Source organism: Leptonychotes weddellii, chromosome 8 (genome assembly GCF_054177405.1).
Source record: "Leptonychotes weddellii isolate Sample4059 chromosome 8, ASM5417740v2, whole genome shotgun sequence".
NCBI lineage: Eukaryota > Metazoa > Chordata > Mammalia > Carnivora > Phocidae > Leptonychotes > Leptonychotes weddellii.
The window spans coordinates 25,754,445-25,776,335 of record NC_138376.1 but is presented as its reverse complement, the minus strand read 5'-3'; the positions used below and the strand labels follow the sequence as shown (position 1 = coordinate 25,776,335).

The 21,891-nt window shown below is 44.5% G+C and overlaps 1 protein-coding gene across 10 annotated transcripts in view; it reads left to right on the top strand.

The window, feature by feature from the left end:
- TCP11 (t-complex 11) overlaps window positions 1-21,891 on the top strand; it is a 69,251-nt gene that overhangs the window by 25,583 nt on the left and 21,777 nt on the right. For 4 of the 10 annotated variants that reach the window (XM_081828039.1, XM_081828041.1, XM_081828040.1 and 1 more), the window contains 2 exons: window positions 18,873-19,010; window positions 21,787-21,883. The exons of 4 other annotated variants lie outside the window; for them this stretch is intronic. In XM_081828039.1, coding sequence (XP_081684165.1) covers window positions 18,887-19,010; window positions 21,787-21,883 — 221 coding nt within the window. In that variant the 5' untranslated portion in view covers window positions 18,873-18,886. Of the gene's footprint in view, window positions 1-18,872; window positions 19,011-21,786; window positions 21,884-21,891 lie in introns of those variants that run through there. 2 more of the 10 variants (XM_081828043.1, XM_081828048.1) reach the window with 2 other exon arrangements.

Here is a 21,891-nt window from a genome sequence, read left to right as displayed (position 1 = left end):
GGGAAATGAGGGCTTATTGCTTATGGGTAGAGAGTTTCAGTTTTGCAAGATGAAAAAGTCCTGGAGATTGTTTGCCTAACAGTGTGACACTGTTAACACCACTGAACTATATACTTAAAATGGTTAAGATGTCAAAATCTGTGATGTGTATTTTGCCACAATTAAAACCAAGCCAAATCAAACCAAAAAAAAATCATGTATTTCTCTGAGGTGAAGAAAAGTCCAAATGCTTTAATTAAAAGGCAGAGATTGTCAGATTGGATAAAAAAGCAAGGCCAAATTATATAGTGCTTATAAGAAACACACTTTATTTTTAATCACAAATGTGTCTGTATTTTTATATGTTGATATTTGTATTTCAATAGTAGTACTCCTTTGGTAATGCAATATATTATTATTTTAAGTATTTCAAATGATGGTTCTAAGGAGGGATCCTTTGTCTTCTCCAGATGCTAAGGGTATCTCTACCCAGTGACAATTTGGAAGTCCTGCCCTAAGCCTCACCTCATCCCTCAGCTGGCCCTTCTTTCCTTGGATGCCTCATTTCCATATTCACTCATAACAGATGTTCTGAGCATCCACTGTGTGCCAGACGTGCTCAAGTCACTAGGGGCACAGACACATGTGTCTACCTGGTCCCTGTCCTGCCAGAGTCCCTCCCATGGCCACCTCACCCAATGCTGGGAAGGTGATGTCATGAGGCTCAGAAAGCTTACAATGGGGGGGAATTACCTTGTCCAAGGACCTTGGACCTTGGGCCTTCCTGGGAAAATGAGGTTAGCAATACGACAGAGGGGAGAAGGAGGAGTTGCCTCAGCAAAGGTGGCCAGGTGGATCAGCATATGCAAATGCCTCTGGTGGAGGAGCCCTCAGGCAGGCCTGGGTTATATTTCAGTGAGAGAGGGGGCCGGGGGCAGACAGGAGCAGGGCAGAGCAGCAGGACATTGCACACCTTGTCAGGGACTTAGGTGTTCACCCTTGGAGCTATGAGGAACATCCAAAGCAGGGAGAAGAATGGGGACTGCCATGGGATCAAGACAGTCCTATCTACATTTTTAAATGAATACTATAGTAGCAGGCAAGGAGAAGGGAGAGGAAGCAGGGAGATGAGCCAGGGGGAAAATTGTAGGGGAGAGTCCAAATACGCCACTGTGGCATGAAAATTATTTTGAGCTGAAAATAGGCTTTTTCCTGAACTCCCTTATCTATAAGCAAGGCCCCCCAAAATATCTCAATTGTCCTAAGTCCCCTCCCCAGGAACAACCAGGGAAAGATTGACTTTTATCACTGACAAACCCAGACATTGTCACAAAACCATCAATAATACCTCTCATCTATTCTCCTTTGGGCCCATTTATCTTTCCTAAAAGTCCTTTGTTTTCCTTGTAAGTACCTTCTCCTCCTCTGCTTCCCTTATTAAGTTGGTAATAAGCTCCCAAATTCTAACTGCCTAGTACTCAAATAAAAATCTGTCTTTTTTCTTGCTAATCTGTCTTTTGTCAATTTAACTCACAGGCCCTAGTTACTGAACCTAAAAGGGTAGAGGAAAAGTTTTCCATTCTGCTCTGACGTAGGTATCTGGGAGAGAGATGGTCTCGAGTGGGGACAGGGTGTTGGAGATGAAGAAAAGTAGATAGGTTCAAGAAAACCTTTAGGAGATCATATATCGGAGAGCCTGGGTGGCTCAGTTGGTTGAGCGACTGCCTTCGGCTCAGGTCATGATCCTGGAGTCCCGGGATCGAGTCCCACATCAGGCTCCCTGTTTGGTGGGGAGCCTGCTTCTCCCTCTGACCCTCCCCCCTCTCATGCTCTCTCTCTCTCCTTCTCTCTCTCAAATAAATAAATAAAAAATCTTAAAAAAAAAAGAGATCATATATCATTGAGGTCAAGAGAATGGGATTAGAGAGACAGCCTGCCTGGGTTCATAATCCTGGCTCCACCACTATGTGACACAAGCTGCGTGACCTTGGGCAAAGGAAACACACTTTTAAATATAAAGACACAGATATGTCAAAAAGTAAAAGGGTGGGAAAAGATGTACCATGCTAACACTTATAAAAACAAAGATGGACTTGGGAATGTAATGTACAGCATGGTGACTATAGTTAATAATATGGTATTGTATACTTGAAACTTGCTAAGAGAGTAGATATTAAAAGTTCTCAACACAAGGGGCACCTGGGTGGCTCAATTGGTTGAGCATCCAACTCTTGATTTTGGCTCAGATCATGATCTCGGGGTCATGGGATCCAGCCCCACATTGGGCTGCATGCTCAGCAGGGAGTCTGCTTGGGGTTCTCTCTCTCCCTCTTCCCTCACCACCCCCCACTCTCTCTAAAATAAGTAAATAAATCTTTTTTAAAAAGTCCTAACACAAGAAGAAAATTTGTAGGGCCGCCTGGGTGCCTCAGTCGTTAAGCGTCTGCCTTCGGCTCAGGTCATGATTCTCAGGGTCCTGGGATCAAGCCCCACATCGGGCTCCCTGCACCGCCGGAAGCCTGCTTCTCCCTCTCCCACTCCCCCCTGCTTGTGTTCCCTCTCTCGCTGTGTCTCTCTCTGTCAAATAAATAAATAAAATCTTTAAAAAAAAAAAAGAAGAAGAAAATTTGTAACTATGTGTGGTGATGGATGTTAACTAGACTTAATGTGACCATTTCAAATCGAATCAGTATGTTATACCATGAAACTAACATAATGTTATATGTCAATTATATCTCAAAAAAGATGTCTGTGACTTGGAGAGATGTCTGTGAAATATTAAATTAAAAATAGTTGTGAAACAAAAGAAAAAGAAAGGAAGGAAGGAAGGAAGAAAGGATAAAAGGAAGGAAGGAAGGTTGGTTAACACCAGAAAAAGATTTCAGAGCAAAGAATGTTGCCAGGTATAAAGAATATAATTTCAAAACAACAACAAAAAAGAATATAATTTTATATCATAAACGGGTCAATTCATCAAGATGACTTAATTCTAAAAGTTTATGCACCTAATAACAGTTTCAAAATACATGAAGCAAAACTGACAGAATGGCAAGGACAAATATGCAAATCACAACTATAGCAGGAGATTTTAACATTCCCTCTTAATAAATGATATTGACAGGTAGAACAAAATCAAGGGTATAGAAGATAAACAGCACCATCAATCAACTTGACCTAATTGATATTTATAGAACACTCCAACCAACAACAGCAGAATGTACATTCTTTTGAAATACACATGGAACATTTACCAAAATAGGCCATATTCTGGGCCATAAAACAAGTCACAATAAATTTTAAAAGGCTCAAGTCACAAAAAATATGTCTTCTCATCACAATGGAATTAAATTAGAAGTCAGTAACAGAAAGATTTCTGGAAAATCTCCAAATATTTTGAAACTAGACAACACCCTTCTAAATAACCCATAGTCGAATAAAAATACAAAAGGGAAACCAGAATGTATATTGAATGGAATGAAAATGAAAACTCAACCTACTAAATTTGTGGGGCTCTACTAAATCAGAGACCTTGAAAGGTCTCAAGTCAATAATCTCAGCTTCTACCTTAAGGAACTGGAAAAAGAAAAGCAAATGAAACTGAAGAAATGAAATAGTAAAGATCAGAGCAGAAATTAATGAAATAGGCTACAGCAAAACAATGAAGAATATCAATGAAGCCAAAAGGTAGTTTGTCAAGAAGATCAATAATACTGATAAACATTTAGCCATATGGATCAGGAAGAAAAAGAGATACAAATGACCAATATCAGTAATGAGGGAGATGACCTCACTAACCTCACCAGTTAAAAAAAGGATAATAAGAGAATATTATGAACAACTTTGTCAATGTCAACAGTGAACAATAAATACCAATACATTAGACAATTTAGATGCAACAGACAAATTCCTTGAAAGATAAACTACCAAAACTCATTTCATAAAAATCGATAACCTGAATAGTATCTAAATTGAATTTCTAACTTAAAACTTTTCCCTAACGAGAACTCCAGGCTTAGACAACTTCATTGGTAAATTCAACAAGTATTAAAGGAGGAAAAAATACCAATTCTATATAAACTCAGAAAACTGAAGGGAAGAGAAACTTCCCAACTCATTCTGAGGCCAGTATTACTCTGATACTGAAACCAGACAAACACATTTATAAGAAAAGAAAACTATAGACCAATAGCCCTCGTGAACATAGAAAAATTCCAAACAAAATTTTAGCAAATCAAATCTAACAATATATAAAAAGATAAAATACATCATGACCAACTGGGGTTTATTCCAGGAAGGCAAGGTTGACTTAACATTAGAAAATCAATATACTTCACAATATTAACAAAATAAGAAAGAAAAACCATATGACCATCTTAAAAGATGAAGGAAAAAGCTTTTGACAAAAATATAACATCCAGGGGCGCCTGGGTAGCTCAGTCAGTTAAGCATCCAACTCTTGATTTTGGCTCAGGTCATGATCTCAGGATCGTGAGATGGAGCCCTGTGTTGGGCTCTGCTCTGGACATGGAGCCTGCTTAAGTTTCTCTCTCTCTCTCTCCCTCTGCTCCTCCACCCCTGGCTTGACCTCTCTCTTTCTCTCTAAAAAAAAAAAAGAAAAAGAAAGAAAGAAAGAAAAAAAGAAATAGAAAAACCAACATCCATTCCTGATTAAAAACTAAGCAAACTAGTAATAGAAAGGAACTTCCTCAACCTGATTAAGACCATCCATGAAAAACCTATGGCTAGGGGTACCTGTGTGGCTCAGTCGGTTAAGCGTCTGCCTTTGGATCAGGTCATGATCCCAGGCTACGGGGATCAAGTCCCGCATCAGGCTCCTTGCTCAGCAGGGAGCCTGCTTCTCCCTCAGCCTGCTGCTCCCCCTGCTTGTTCTCTCTCTCTCTGGCAAATAAATAAATAAAATCTTTAAAAAAAAAACCCAAACCTATGTCTAACATCATACTTAATGGTGAGACTGAATGCTTTCCCTCTAAGATGAAGAGCAAGATAAAGGATACTGCTCACATCACTTCTATTCAACATAGATTAGAGGTTTTAGCCAGTGCAATGAGGCAAGAAAAAAAAATAGGCATTTATATTGGGAAGGAAGAAGTAAAACTGTCTTTATTTAAGACAAGCATGATCCTTAAAGAAAAATTGATAAACCAGACTTAAATGAAAAACTTCTGCTCTATGAAAGATGCTCTTAGGAGAATGAAAAGACAAAGACTGGGAGAATAACGATTGCAAAACATTTAACTGATAAAGCAGTTGTAGTTGGAATATGTAAAGAGTTCTTATAACTCAATAATAAGGAAACAACCCAATTTTAAAAATGAGCCAAAGCTTTGAATGGACACTTCACTGAAGGAGACATTCAGGTGATAAATAAGCACATGAAAAGATGCTCAACATTATTAGTCAACAAGGAGTGCAAATTAAAACCACAATGAGAAACCACTACACCCTAGAACAGCTTTAAAAAAAAGAGAGAGATGAACAAAACCAAGTATTGGTAAGGATGTGGAACAATGGAAACTTCTGTACACTGCTGGTGGAAGTGTTAAATGACAACCACCCTGGAGAAATGTTTGGCAGGTTCTTACAAAATTAAACTTACTTACCAAATAATCCAACAATTCCACTCTTAGGTATTTACCCAAGAGAGAAATAAAAACATATATCCACAAAAAGACATGCTGGGATATTTATAGGAGCTTTATTCATAATAGAAAAAACTAGAAATAACCTAAATATCCATCATAGATAAATAGATAAACAAACTGTGGTATATTCATACAGTGGACTACTACTCTGCAACAAAAAGGAAAAAACTACCAGTAAGTGCCACGAAACAGATGAATCACACAGACATTATGCTGAGTCACAGACGTTAGACACAAAAGACTGGTGTTATGGACTGAATTGTGTCCCCAAATTTATATGTTGAAGCTCTAACCAATGTGACCGTATTTGGAGACATGGACTTTAAAGGAGTAATTAAGGTTGAATAAGGTCATAGGGATTGTAGGACCCTAATCCAGTAGGACTGGTGTCCTTAAAAAAGAGGAAGAGACACCAGTGATATGCCCACACAGAGAAAAGGCCATATAGGGACATGGTGAGAAGACAGGCATCTGCAAGCCAAAGAGAGAGGCCTCAGGAGAAACCAAACCTGTCAACACCTTGATCTTGGTCTTCCAGCCTCTAGAACTGTGAGAAAATAAATTTCTGTTGTGTAAACCTACCAGTCTGTGGAATTAGATGGCAGCCCCCAGGTACCTCCCCCCTTCCCACCCCCATGTATTTTTGCCCCAACCATCCTTCTGGAACCTGTGTTCTCCCTGAAGCCTTGAAAGTGTGCACTCCTCACACTACACCCCCAAACAATTCTTTTATATAAAGAAACATTTTTTTAAAAAGGTGGGGGCACCTGGCTGGCTCAGTCAGTTGGGCATCCGACTCTTGATTTCTTTCTTTTTTTTTAAAGATTTTATTTTTATTTATTTGACAGAGATACAGCGAGAGAGGTGGGAGAGGGAGAAGCAGGCTTCCCGCTGAGCAGGGAGCCTGATGCGGGGCTCGATCCCAAGACCCTGGGATCATGACCTGAGTGGAAGGCAGACGTTTAATGACTGAGCCACCCAGGCGCCCGCGACTCTTGATTTCTGCTCGGGTCATGATCTTGGGGTCATGAGATCGAGCCCCAGGGCTCCGCGCTCAGCAGGGAGTCTGCTTGAGATTCTCTCTCTCTAGCTCTGGCCCTGCCCCTTCTCATACACGCACGCATACTCTCTCTCAAATAAATAAATAAATCTTTAAAAAAAGTATCAGGGCACCTGGGTGGCTCAGTTGGTTAAGCATCAGACTCTTGATGTTGGCTGGGGTCATGATCTTGGGCTGGTGGGATTGAGCCCCGCCTCCCACTCTGCTCTCGGGGTGGAGCCTGGTTAAGATTCTCTCTCTCCCTCTTCCTCTGCCTCTCTCCCCCTGCTCACACACACTCTCTAAATAAATAAATAAATAAATAAATAAATGTACCTGACTAATACAATTATATAACTACATTTACATGAAGTTTTAGAACAGGTAAAACTAATCTATAGTGACAGAAAGTAGATCAGTGGTTGCCTGGTGCCTGGGATGAGGAGATGGTTAGTGATTGAAAATGGGCTCAAGGAAATTTGGGGTATAGTGGAAGTATTCTGTTTGACTATGGTGGTGGTGGTGGTTACCTGGTATATATATTTGTCAAAACTCATTAAACCGTATACTTGAAGTTGGTACTTTTTTAAAATATTTTATTTATTTATTTGACAGAGAGAGAGAGAGCACAAGTAGGCAGAGAGGCAGGCAAAGGGAGAGGGAAAACCCAGCTCTCCACTGAGCAGAGAGCCCGACGTGGGGCTTGATCCCAGGACGCTGGGATCATGACCTGAGCTGAAGGCAGACACTTAACTGACTGAGCCACCCAGGTGCCCTTAAGTTGGCATATTTTATTCATGAAAATTATACCTCAATAAAGTTGATTTTATTTTTTTATTTTTTAAAGATTTATTTATTTGAGAGAGAGAGAGCACCTGTGGAAGTGGGGGAGGGGAAAAGGGAGAGGGAGAGAATCTCAAGCAGACTCCCTGCTGAGTGCAGAGCCCAGTGCAGGGTTCAATCTCACGACCCTGAGATCAGGACCTGAACCAAAATCAAGAGCTGGACGCTTAACTGACTGAGCCACCCAGGTGCCCCTCAATACAGTCAATTTTAAACAAAATGTTATGTAAAAAGTACATACAAGAACCCTTGAATGCAATGTGAGGGAGTCATGAAGTCTACCAATGCTTCATATCTTTCATTTTGCAATTTTGGATTTTTAGAGACGTGTGTCCCCTGCAAAGGAAACTGTGGGTAGTCTCAGCCCTATGTCCAAAAAGGGATGCAGATGGAGCTCTCCATTCGAAAGGCCCATAGAGTTATAACCATGTATTTTCCATAATTTATTCATGAAAAATAGCCAAGAATAAACATTAACCAACATTCAGAGATATTTTGTACTTAAATTTATAATGTAAAATTGCGTGTCTTTCTTACCAAGTCCCCATTTCTATCAACAGATGCTGGTTTTATTTAGCCTGGGGGTGAGTCCTTCCTGGTGTCTTGTTCTCTAGCTTGGACTGGGCACTGCATCAAAGCCCCTCTGGGATGCTTGCCTAACGGAGACTGAAGGCTCCCGCTGCAGGGACTAGAGGGTGTCTGCCCTAATTAAGAGGGAAAATTACCATTAACCTAACATAACAACTCTTCTTTTTTCACCATAGAGTAGAAAGGAGAGAGGGGCGCCTGGCTGGCTCAATCATCGGAGCTGGGATTGTGACTCGATCTCCTGGGTTGTAAATTCGAGTCCCACATTGGGTGTAGGGATTACTTAAAAATAAAAATAAATTAAAAAAAAAGAAAAGAAAAGAGAGAAGACTTGGATTTGAGATTTTAAGTGTTTTCCAGCTAAAATATTCTCTGAGTTGCTTTTCTATGCACTCATTCACCTATATAATGAGTTATGGCTCTGTGCTAAATTTTGTAGTAAGGGCTGGGGATACAGCAGGTAAGGAGAGAGACATGATTTGTGCCTTCACACTGCTAACATTCCAGTGGGAGTTGGAGGCTGTAAGCATCCCAAGTCAAACTGACTCAAACAATAAATGTATTGGCTTGATGCTGGGGAATCTTAGGCAGGAGGCTGGGCTGCAAGGGTTCCATGAGTCTTTGAGCAGTGAGGCTGGTACGGACACGGACGCCAGAGACAGTTCCCGGCCTCCCACCACAGCCAAAGTCTCGGGTAAAGACTGTCCCTTCCAGACAGAAAGCGTGGAATGGAGCCTCAAGGGGACTTCCCATTGTGCCTTATTGGCCTGATTTGTGTCACGTGCTCTCTCTGAACCAATCACCGTAAGGGAGAGGGGATTACCCTTGGACAAATCAGGCTGCTCCTTGGAAATGGGTGTGGCAGGACCTCGCGGGGCTTGTCTCAGGGACCAAAAAGTAGAGTCACTGCTTTATTCTAATTGGGTCAAATTAACTCAAATAGGCACATTGTAAACTTAAACATTGGTTCCAGGCAACTGTTAACCCTTTAGCAACTTCCAGAAGCATTGACTTCAAATATTGGTTTCAACTACAAACTAATTCAAGGGGGTAACCTTAGACAAAACATTCCAGAAATGTCCAGTGGTTTCGCTATGTGACTGTTGAGGGGCAGTCAGGAAAGACTGCTTGAGCTTGCTTGAGCTGGCTCCAGAAGCACACAGCTTGGCTTTGAGTTCCCCGTCCTGAGCCTTTGTAGCTGGGTTAAATCCCTTAGCCCTTGGAACCCCCGTTTCCTCTCCTATGAAATGGGCACCGTCTTGTGGGATTTGTGAGAGGACTAAATGAGATAATATAGGTGATGCCTCTTGGCACAGTGCCTGGTTCGCAGTAAGCGCTCAGTATTACTGTTGAACCCGTGCGGAGCCAGACCAGCTGACAGCATCACTAGATACACCTGGATGCTTCCCAGTTTGTATCTGACCCACATCTTCATCTTCTCAGAATCTGATTTTAGGTCGCAGTTGATCAAGAATAGGAGTACTACTTACAGGTATTTGTCAAGGTTCTCTCTTTCACCTGTACTCCTTTTCTCTTGTGTTCCTCTGGCTCCCCTTTTAGGAGGTTATATGAAAGACTGGTCAAGGGCGCCTGGGTTACTCAGCCGGTTTAGCATCTGCCTTTGGCTCAGGTCCTGATCTCAGGGTCCTGGGATCAAGAGCCCCACGTCTTCTTGTGAGGCTCCTCGCTCAGAGGGACTCAGCTTTTCCCTCTCCCTCTGCCCCTCCCCTCCCCTCCTCATGCTCCTTTTCTCTCTCTCAAATAAATAAATAAAATCTAAAACAAAACAAAAAAACTGGTCAAAGGCTCTGAGGTCAGATTCCCAGTGTTCAAGTTCTGGTCTTACCACTTAGTCCTTGTGCAGCCTTGAGCAGGATGCATCTATAAAGCAGGTGTACAAACGATATCTTTTAACAACATCATAAGGGTGTCGTGAGGATGGTATTAGCACATCCATGTGAAGGGCTCTCTGAGGGCCTGGCACACACTAAGCATTTGATGAGTGTTGTTTGGCATTTATTAAGACTATTTCATCTATCAACCATGACTCTGGACTCTATTCTTGTTACCCATTTATCTCAGTCTCTCTCCCTAATTCCAGCTGCTTATTCCTTGCCTACCTGCTTAATATTTTCTCATAAAGATCCAACCAAAACTTTATTCTCAGCCTGTCCTAAAATACACTTACAGTACACCTGTCCACTCTTTCCCCAAACGTCCTCCTCTACCTCCCTGCCATCATTCTTCCATTAATGTCAGCACTGATAGGAAATGAAGGACTTGGATTCCTATTTCAAGCTATCAGAAAGCCTTGTTTCTCTCTCTTCCCATAAATCCTCATAGTCGGAGGGTCATCCCACCCAGCTTGAGGGAAATGAGGACAGAGCTGTAAAGAGACTGGCCCAAGGTCACCAGCAAGTGGGCAGCGGAAAGAATTCAGGCCTCCTACTTTTGAGGTGATTCCTCTCTCCCCAACCCATGGCCGTTTCTCTGTGCTACAAAATCACTTTGTCCCAGTTGCCCTAGGGGCTCTGGCAGACTCGCAGTTCCCAGGGTTGGGGAGGCGAGGCTGGGGGTCCCCAAGTAGTTCTTGAAACAATTAAAAATCCGATTTCGTAAGCCAAGTCTCCTGTTACCCTGAGTTGTGTGTTGGGGAAGGGGGCAGGCAGAGTGCCGTGAAGGGGGGTGCGGGGGGTGGAAGGTCCTTTGAGGATTTCTAAGCATTGTGAACAAAGTAAACCCCAAACTGTAGGATGTGAATCATTCTGACTGTGCCTCTGTTGGCCACCAATGGGTACAAGATATGTAAATTCTGCAGGGGTTGTGAGTGGTTTAGCCAGTGTTTTTCAATGTTAGAAATTCCAAGCATGGAGTCAGCGGGTGCCCAGGGAGCCCTCCATTTCCCTTCCTGCAGTCCCATCTCTCTTAGCCCTGACAGATCTTTGGTAGGTAAGGCGGGAGCTGACAGGTGCTCGGTGGGGGCCACATGCAGGCCAGGCTGCAGACTCCAAAACAGCCATCTACTCATCATGTTCCTACTTCCTCAGACTATTGAAGTCAGAAAATTCTTGCCATTCCTGAGCTAGTAAGGGAGACTCAGACCCAGTGACCTCCTTTTGTTCCCGCTGGGGGCGGTAGCCCCTCAGCCAGCTTCACCCGTCCCAACCAGCAACCAGCTCGTCCCAACCAGCTCCGGCTTCAGCTCCTAGTCCGGTGGGTGGAGGAAAGGGGAGGGCGAGGCACGGCAGGAGTCGACAAGCTGAAAAGAGGGTGGTCACACTTTCTCCATTCTCCCACTCCAGGGGAAGAAAAAAAGGCCCAAAGTAAAGCCAGAGTTTAAAAAGGATCCCCTGTTCATAGACACAGAAACTAGACGAGAGGTTATTGCGGGCTGCGAAGGAGGGGGGTTGGGAGGAGGGGCGGTGGGGGGGGTAGTTATGGTTTAATGGGTAGATTTTTTTGTGAGGGATGATGAAAGGTTTTGGCCATACATAGTGGTGATGGTTATACACCATTGTGAATTTAGTTTATTTAATGTCACTGAATTGTACACTTACAAATCGTTAAAATGATAAATATTATGCTCTGTATTTTGCCTCAATAAAAAAATCTACAATAATTTTTTTTTTCAAAACCCCATTCTCTGCATTTCTTTTGAAACTGACTTCAAATAGACTGGCCTTCAAATCTATGCAGCTGGATTCTTTGTCAGGAGATCATTATACTTTGCTTTAGGCTGGTAGTTCTAGAGAATTATGGATGACAGGAATGATTAAAACTGATTTATTTCTCAAGTGTTTGAGATTCCTTCATCCCTACCCAATAATGTCTATTCAGGAAGAGGTTGTCTTGACCAAAGACAGAAAAATAAAAGAAAATGTACAGGCCGCCATCTAAAGTGGGCCTGGTTTAAGAAAATCTCCTATGTGAAATCTCAGATTTGGAAAACAAATTGGTGGCTGATAATTTGCCTTACAAAAGACTGATTCACTTAACAAAAGAGTTTACTCAAAGGTTCCTTTAAGAATTTAGCCCCCTGGTGCATTTAATGATATTATTGGATTAAAAAAAAAGCCATCCGACCATTCAAGGACACTGCACTGTAAATACGTGAATGCATTGTATTGTGTTGTAAGAGTGGGAATAAAAGAGTCAGGACTCTTTGACAAATGGACCATTTTGGGCCAAAGTAACACAAGGTGGGGGGGTGGGCAGGAGGGGAGCAAGATGAGTTTTCTTGGCCTAAAATCTGGGCGGCTTTCTGGGAAGGCTTTGGGAGTTTGTGATTTATTTAAGACCAGCTAAGCCCAAGGCCTGCAATGTGTCCATTTTGAGAACTTATGGTCAAAGTTTCTACCTCTGCCCATGCTGACCCCCCATCACCTGCCCTCATCATAAAGGCTCTCAGGTGTGAGCTCAACTCTGTCTTGCGATGCAGAAAAATATCTCTGTTGCCAGAAAGCGGATTCTCTCTGGTGATGAAGAATGATCCTTATTTATGTCTGCATAGGTACATTCTGGGGCCCATAAAGGTTTAATTGTCCCTCTAACTAGTTTTTTTAAAAAACCCACAAAGAGGCTGCCAGGTTTCCCCAGAGTTTAAAACCAACTGAATGCGGTTCTGTGGAAACTGCTTTAAGTGTGTAACTCGCGCCGTGTCCTGGGGCACAAGGCGGGATTGTTTTGGGGAGTCGAAAGACACAGCTCTTAGGAGGACTTTTAAAGTCAGTTTTTGTGGCTTTGGGCTGCTGCTGACCCTGGCTTGCTCTGCAGCAAGAGAGAGAGAGAGAGAGTTCCTCTCTCTCACCGGGAGCCTACTTCTGGAAGTTACTCCCAGGGTGCCACTGCCCCCTACCGCCGCCTTCAGGTTCGGGGTGGGGGGCACCTCCCTGTCCCAGGACCCGAAACACCCTTCCTTTTGTCTCGGACGTTGTCTTTGAGGGTTTAAAAGACTCTCAAGACAGAGGAGAGTTGGAAAGAGAGGAAACTTGTCTGATACAAAAAGAGAAAGACGCTGGTAACTGAAACTGGGTCCAGTCAGACACAGTTTGCCTGGCCGCTCCAGTGTGTGGGGAGAGCTGTGGCTCATTCTGCATGGCTGCTTGCTCGTGCTGTCGCTAGGGACTGGCCATCTACTATGTTCCAGGCACAGTGGTAAATGAAACGCAGACCGGCCCTGCTCTCAGAGAGCCTACGGTCTGGCGGGACAGTTCCACACTGAATAAAGTTAATTATGCCAACAAACATATAATTACAAACTGCAGTGAAGGCTCTGAAGACAACATAGGGGGCGTTGAGAGAAGCGAATGAGGTTCACAGACGTTTCCCTGAGGAAGTTAGGCCTTGTGAGGTGGACCTGAAGAATGAGAGGGAGTCAGTGAGGTAGGAGGGGGATAGAGGAAGCAGGAGGATCCCAGAGGGAAGGGACAGCATGTGCAAAGACCCCGGGGCAGGAAGGAGCAAGGGCCTCTTATGTATTGCTGGTAGAGTGAGATGTGGCTAAACAAGTTGGATGTTTAATGTGGCTGCTAGAATCTTCTTTGTCCTCTCTTTGAGCCCCCTTTCCTTAAAAGACTTGTAGGGGCGCCTGGGTGGCTCAGTGGTTAAGCCTCTGCCTTCGGCTCAGGTCATGATCCCAGAGTCCTGGGATCGAGCCCCGCATCGGGCTCCCCGCTCCGCGGGAAGCCTGCTTCTCCCTCTCCCACTCCCCCTGCTTGTGTTCCCTCTCTCGCTATATCTCGCTGTCAAATAAATAAAATTTAAAAAATAAATAAATAAATAAAAGACTTGTAATGGTTTCCCCATTCATCACACTTCACTTTGAGCTTCAAAGGGCTATGTCCAGACTGCCCCCAGATTACTGAAACCTTTCTCACACTCCTCTTTGGTTCTATGAAGAAAACACATTTATCAAAAGACTAAAGCAAATAGTTTTGACGTGCGGTTCTGTACCATAAGGGAGGCTATAATGAAGTCAGTCCCAGTTTACATGACTCCAAATGGTTTCATTTAAATGTCCCACCCTGTATTTACGTGTCCCTACCACTTTAGTTGACTGTTTATCTTCCAGTATAGTCTACTGAACTTGCAGGCTTGGCCTCTATGTAATTCCGTCTCTTACTTTTTCCATTCCATGGCCTGTCATTTACATTTTTCTTTAGGAAATGCAAATATTTATTTACGGTATTAGTTTTTACTCTTGCTTAGCCCTATATATTATAGAGTACACAGACTGTGATAAGGGTTCTAGTTCTGTATTTTTCCATAAACTGGTGGTGACCTTAGCCAAGTCATTTAACTTCACCGAGCCTACGATGCTTTGCAAAATGAGGTGTTTTTCATTTCTGTTATTTTGTTTTGTTTTATAAAGCTAGCGGATCCATATTCAGGATTCCTCTTAATTCTGTGGTTCTGTACCTCTTACAATCATCTAGGAGTATTCCTCTTACATTTTTGTCTTTATCAACCCTCTTTCAGAATGTCTTTGTGGGTAGGACCAACTCTCTGTATAATTGCTTTTGTATGGTAGCATACCCAGGGTTGTATTTAGCAAATGGAAACAGAGCATACTGTTGGGCTTGGTTAAAGCTCACATATGTGGGGAAGTGGTTGAGGAGCAGGAACATTCTAGCTGCAGGCCTGAGATTCCCTTAGACTGCTTCTCAATCTGGGGTGTATGAACCCATAGGGGTATATGGAGGTGTGCCAGCGAGTATAGGAAGCCCTTCCTTCTGGAACAAGAATTGGACTCAAAGATTTGAGGAGAGAAAATTGACTTTAGTATTGAGACAAATATGGATATATTGTGAATAGAAGATAAAAGTGATATGATTTTTAAAAAAGATTTATTTATTTGAGATACAGAGTGAGGGAGAGGGCAGGAGTGGGGGGTAGAAGGCAGAGGGAGAGAGAGAAGCAGACCCCCCGCTGAGCAGGGAGCCCGGCCGCAGGGCTCCATCCCAGGACCCCGGGATCATGACCTGAGCCGAAGGCAGACATTCAACCGACTGAGCCACCCAGGCACCCCAAAAATCATACATTTTTTTATTAACATAAAATGTATTATTTGTTTCAGGGGTACAGGTCTGTGATTCATCAGTCTTAAACAATTCACGTACCCTCCCCAATGTCCATCACCCAGTGACCCCATCCCTCCCACCCCCTCCCCTCCAGCAACCCTCAGTTTGTTTCCTAAGATTAAGAGTCTCTTATGGTTTGTCTCCCTCTCTGGTTTCGTCTTGTTTCATTTTTTCAATCATATGATATTTTAATATGAAAGGAGAACCCAGGACTATACAGCTTGGGGCACCTATAATGTGAGAGGAAACGGGGCTTTTACTTCTGTCCTTGGGTTGCTCGAGAAATACTTGTCTTATGGGTCTTTGAGATATGTACACTTTCTTAGGGTAAAGGTGCTAAGTCACTCAGGAAGGGCATTCCTAATAAATAGCGGACATGTGTGGAAAATCCAATTTCACCCATCAGGAGAGTTTAAAGAGGGTCCTGAGGTTGAGAGGGAACCAGGCTGAACAAAGAACCCATTTCCAAAAACCAAATCGGTTACACAATCTTGCTTAGTATCCTGGCCAAAGGCTGGGTTCGAACTGATCCAGACATCTGGAAGATCTCTCACCCTTTCTCTGACCTCAGACCTTCTTGTCTGTACCCCCAAATCTGGTACTTACCAACCATTTATGTTAGTTATATTTTCTTGTTTATACAGCTTCTCAGCTAGAGTCAGGGAGGTCGGGTGAATTAAGAAAAAGTGTAGGATTGAGCATCAAGACCTTGCTTGCCACGTGACTTTTGGTTACTCCCTGAAATCTCTCTGATTCCCAGTTTGCTCATCTTTTAAATGGTGCAAAATAACACCCGCCTTGCCTACTGAACAGGTAGGATTGCGAGCAGAGCATATGGATTTGCAATGTAAAAACATTTTGTAAATCATTAAACAAAAATCAGTTATTATTAACTAAGACCCCAAAGGGAAGGAGGGCATATCTCTCGAATCATCTTTCTATTCGCCTCAACTTTTAACTTTGCCTAGTTGGTTCTGATAAACTATTAGTGATAAAGATCATGAAATGCTGTCCCCAGGCTGACCCTGGGAAAACTCTAATTCTGTCTTTCTCTCCCACCCCCATCCTTTACTCCTTTTCTGGCTTCAGTCCCCAACCCCACCCCCACATGCTCCCACACTGCTATTTCTTCCCACTGCCCCTTCCAGAGAATTTGGGTATTAAGAGGACACTTATAGAGGTTGTGTAATGTATATGAATGAACTGCTGGAGGCAATTTCAGGCATCAGCAGGGAAAGTTTTGTGGCAATGCCATTTTTGTGGGTAAATGAACTGGTGTCATTCTGGAAACTTTCTCCCGGAATAAAAATGCCCAAACAGAACTCTGGAATTTTTTTTTTTTTTTTTGAGACCTAGCCTAAATATCTCCCATGTAATAATGAAGAATCACCTTTTCATTGACCTCTTTGCTGAAGTCAGACAATTTCTCTCCCTTCTCAGTTTGGGGTGAAGGCCAGCCTGCTTCACAGTTAACATCTCTGAGGGAAATACCAGGAAAGGTTGAGGGGGGGGTAAGGGGCAGGTTTAACATGTACTGGATTAAGAACGCTTCAGCTAAACAGTAACTTTACTAGGCCATTCCCCTCATATCACCTTGACCTCAGGGTAGAGTGGGCTTGCTTTCTTTCTTTTCTTTCTTTCTTTCTCTTCCTTCCTTCCTTCCTTTCTTTTCTTTCTTTCTTTCTTTCAAGATTTATTTGTCAGAGAGAGCAAGCACAAGCAGGGGGAGGGGCAGGCAGAGGGAGAAGCAGGCTCTCCCCTGAGCAAGGAGCCGATGTGGGGCTCAATACCACGACCCTGGGATCATGACCTGAGCTGAAGGCAGCTGCTTAACCAACTGAGCCACCCAGGCGCCCCTAGAGCGGACTTTTGCACATATTGCACATTTTGCAGAAATGTGTTCAGCAACTCACACGCAACTCTTGATCTTTGGGAGAGTGAGTTCAAGCTCCATGTTAGGCATAGAGAGGAAGGAAGGGAGGGAGGGAGGAAGGATAGAGGGAGGAAGGAAGGAAGGAAGGAAGGAAGGAAGGAAGGAAGGAAGGAGGGAGGGAGGAAGGATAGAAGGAAGGAAGGAGGGAGGAAGGGAGGGAGGAAGGAAGGAACGAAGGAAGGAGGGAGGGAGGGAAGGAAGGAAGGGAGGAAGGACGGAAGGAAGGAAGGAGGGAGGGAGGGAAGGAAGGAAGGAAGGAAGAAAAGGTTCTTAGGCCTCTTCAAAATTTTCCCTTTCAAAACGCATGAGTTGTGCAAGAAAAATCCACATTCCACATTAACAAAACAGAGGTTATAATAAGAACTTGATTTCTTACAGGCAATACTTTCATCTTACGTTTTATTTTATTTTTTTAAAGCAAGCTTTTGTTGTAAGGAATCAAGTCAGTTAATAAAGAGGGATAGGAGAGGGCGCCTGGGTGGTTCAGATGGTTAAGCGTCTGCCTTCGGCTCAGGTCGTGATCTCAGGGTCCTGGGATCGAGTCCCGCATCGGGCTCCCTGCTCCTTGGGAGCCTGCTTCTCCCTCTGCCTTTCTCTCTCGCTCTGTCTCTCATGAATTAAAAAAAAAAATAAATCTTAAAAAAAAAAAATAAAGAGGGATAGGAGAGTAGGCAGTGGACACTTCCTTTTCATTTTTCCTCCCAAAGTGCAGGAATTGGAGGGGAGGGTGGTCACTCCAGGTCCTCACATCACTTCAGGGGCAACAGAGCAGACCCGGAGGCAGGCGTAGGAGGGCCGCCCCCAGGTCCAAGCAGAGCCCAGGCCAGGAATTCAGAGGCTCAGCCTCCATGGACCCGCAGCTGGCCAGGGGTCTCGGTTTCCACACCTGTAGAACGGTAGCACGGCCCGGCTCTCACGATGCCCTAGAATGTGCTAAAAAGGAACCACCCTCCTGGGTGTGGACCTGTTTCTCGGACTACAGGAGCCGGCTGAAGAGAAACAAAGCACCGTGTGCCCTCTCTCCCTAAGTAGTTACGGGGGATCTTTCTCGTGGGGGGCCGGACGTGCCCGGCAGAAAGCGGCCCCGCAGACCACGCAACCCTTCGAGCCCACGACGACCCAGCACGAGCCCGACCGCCTCGGCGGGCGGCGGACTGCGGGGTGGCCACGTGACCCCGCCCGTTGCCCCGGGAGAAGGGCGGCGCTTTGTTCTCAAAGCCCCGACTCTCCCACCCGGCGCCCCCGGCGGGGCGGGCGGGGGTGCGCGCGGGGTCGGCCCGGGCGTCTCCGCGCCGCCGTCAGGCCCCTCGCGGCCGCCCGCCCCCGCCGCCGCGCCGCGGTTGGTACGACCCGGGCCTCGAGGCTGCGCGGCCGCGGCGCCGACCCCAGAGCAGGCGGCCGGTCGCCGGGGAGGAGGTGAGCGGCGCGGAGCCGAAGCGCCGAGGGCTCCCTCTGCTGCCGGAGCCGAAGAGGGCCCGAGGCGGGCGTCCCGGGCGAGGAGGGCCGCACCCCGCGCCGCCGGCCCTGCGCCGCCCGCTCGTTGCGCGCCCAGGGCCTGACTTCTGGGTCCCCGCACCCCTCCTCCAGGCTCCTTTGTCCCGCCTGTGCCCCGAGAGGCCCTGAAGCTGGCCACCCTGCTCTTTTGGTCTGGCCGGGTCGGGCGCGCGGGGCCGGACTCCGGACCCCCGGCGGCAGTTGGAGAGCCCCCTTCCCCGACGCCAACGGCGCGTCATTTCTCCCCAACCCAGATTCCATCCGTAACATGCCGGACGTCGAGGAGAAAGTGCCCCTGAAGGATCCAGGCGATGCAGAGTGCCGGTCCCGCAAGCCCGAAACGTCAGCACCGACCCGAGAAGACCCGAGCGGCCCCAAGGACCACCCGGCCTGTAGGTCCCGTCGCCGCTCGGGGCCGCCCAGCCTGGCGCAGGGCGGAAGAGCAAGGGCCCGCCGTCCTCTCGTCGCCCTCCCCGGCCTCTCGGGTTCCCCCCGACCCAGCCCCTGCTTACAGGCCCTAGGCCCCCTGTGGACCCGAAGGTTGGTCTAGGAGGAAGAAGTGGCCCGGGCGGGATTACTTGGATCTGACAAGATTCGAGGCCGAGCGCGTTCACCGCCATCGTTGTTGTCGTTTGAATTTGTAGGTGGAAAATGGCGGACACTTGGGGTACTTTCAAAGAACCCAAGTGATCCTGGATGGGAATCACTCGGCGCTTCATGGACTCTGGAAGTCCTACAGCTCTGGGCTTCTGTTCTTGAGCTCTGTACTTCTATGTTCCTCTTGGGTCACAGGTTTCTTCTATACTTGCGTAGGTCGAACCTCACGGGGACTCATCCTGCATTTCTCTTCTAGTAATCTCTAGAGAATTTAAACAGGCATCAGTCTGAAGACCTGTCCACATGTAAGAGTTTAACTCGAGTTACACTCTTGAAGATTAAAATGGGAAAAATTAGTTCAAGGCCCTGGTACTCTGAAGTTGAATTGCGCTTGTTTCTCTGGTGGCCACGTGGGGTCGCTGCCGGCTAACAGAATGGCCCCAAAGTGACAAATTGGTGCATAGGAATTTATTTAGATAAGAATGAACCTGATGTGTGGGTGAATGCCAATTTTTTGTGAATACAGTGTAAACAATTTAAGTTCTTCGGGTGGCTATTTAAATGAATCCATAGGTAAAACAACCCTAAAGTGAGTAACCAAATTACCCCTTAAAAAAAAAAAAGAATTTGACATTTTGTAGATTAGGTTGACTTGTTCAGTTACTGTATCATGTTGAAAATTTCTTTGTCCTTGGGATTTGGATTTTAAAAATCTACTTTAGTTGCACTTTCCCTCGAATTTCTCTTTGGGCCTTCCCCTTTCCTGAATTTTACAGCTGTTGGGAATTGCCTAGCGCAACGGTACTTGGGAGCAGCAATCTTGTCAAAGTAGGCTCTGAACTTTGACTTGTAGTTGGAAAGTGTTTCTGTGGATAATCTTTCCCTCAGTCCTTCAGTAAGCTGCTATAACTCAATCTCCCTTGGAAGATTTTCTTTTATTTCTCATTTCGCATTAGTGAGTTAATGGATTGTCTGTTTACATATTTGACTGTGTTTTGCCATTTTAGCTGAAACCAAAGGCTTCGGAGAGGCTGCAAAAATAAAGGGAACTTCAACTGTCCACTTAAGGTTCAGTTCATCTTTATGTTTACCTAAGCAAGGGCTCAGTGGCTTTTTGGTAAATTTGCAATCACCTTTTACCCATACATTTTTATTTTATTTATTTTAATTTTTAATTTCAAAGTAGTTCAACTTTGTTGAAAAGTAAACAACAACAAAAAAGGTGAATGCCCCCATTGTTAACATTCTGCCACATTGCGCTTGCTCTCTCTCTCTATATATGTATTTTTGTCCTTTCTTACTGAAAGTTAGGGTCATGACTTCTAAAAACTTCATCATGTATCTCCTAAGAATAAAGGCATTCTGTGTAACCTCTTTTCTACAATAACTATTTTTCCTTTTTACATTTTTAAATCTTCTTACTTATGGACAACTTAAACATTTACAAAAGTAGACTAGTATGATGAGCCATGTTTACTCATTACCCAGCTTCAACAGTGACCAACTCATGGCCGATCTTCGTTCGTTTATATCCCCTCCATATCTGGGAACCAGATATTTTTCTGTGGACAAATTATGAAGTGCTACTGAAAGAGAATGAGAAAACACGATTTACTGTGTGCAACTTTGTTCCACATACCAAGTGATCATTCTGAGTATTGTGCTTGTTATGTGAGAATGGGCTCAGCTGGGTCTGTAGTAAGAACTTAGAGCAGTGGGTCCCAAATGCTAGTGCTGGTTTACGACAAAATTCTTCACAATATTTAGTGAAAGGAAATAAAGATGTAATGGGTTTTTTCCAAAGCTAAATTGATTCAGTGTACAGGGCTCCTCTTTATTCTGACAATATTACCTTTCTGTTTTTGTGTGTGGGCGGGGGGTAGGGGTGTTTTTGGTTTTGGTTTTTTTTGGAGGTTAAGCTATTCTTTTATGAAGTGATGGTTTGGTGGTGGTAGAGTGGATTTTTTTATTTGCTTATTTGCTTGTCTCACTGTCCACACTTGGTAAAACAAAAGGTTGGCAAGTTGTCGTCAATTGCTCAGAAACTTTTTGGGAATGTCAGTAGCCTGTAAAATCCTAACACCTGGGAACTCCTGCCTTTTGAGACCAGGGACACTGGTGCCATTCAGTACCATCTCTGTGGAGAATTTAACTTTCATCAGAGGCAGGAAAAGGAGAGCAGAATCAGAATGCCCTTAGATAAATGCTTATGTTTGCAAATCACAAATTATTGTTTCTTTGCTGCTTTAATTATTACTTTACTTTTCAAGAGAAAGGCTTGTAATTCGTTTTTGTTATTTATAAAATAGCTTCTTTGTCCTCCCTTACTCCCATGCTGGACTACTCTAGGCACAGAGTTCAGAAAACCTAAATGACTAGAACGGTCAAATGAGTTGGTGTAAGATCAGTTTGATGAATCTAAATTTGAGGCCCACTCAGAGTGAGTCTCTGAATAAAATAGAAATTCAGAATGACTTGTGTCCACCATAAGTTCTTTTTTTTTTTTAAATGGAGATTTAACTGATGTTAACATTAGTTTCAGGTGTACACCTGAGGATCTTTCTGTCACAGGTCTGATAGATACAGTTGACAACGTTTCTAAGCTGAGCAACAAGATTGGAATGAATCATGATTTCCACATGGAAGAAAAGGTTTCCCCTCCAAGCAGGTACCAGC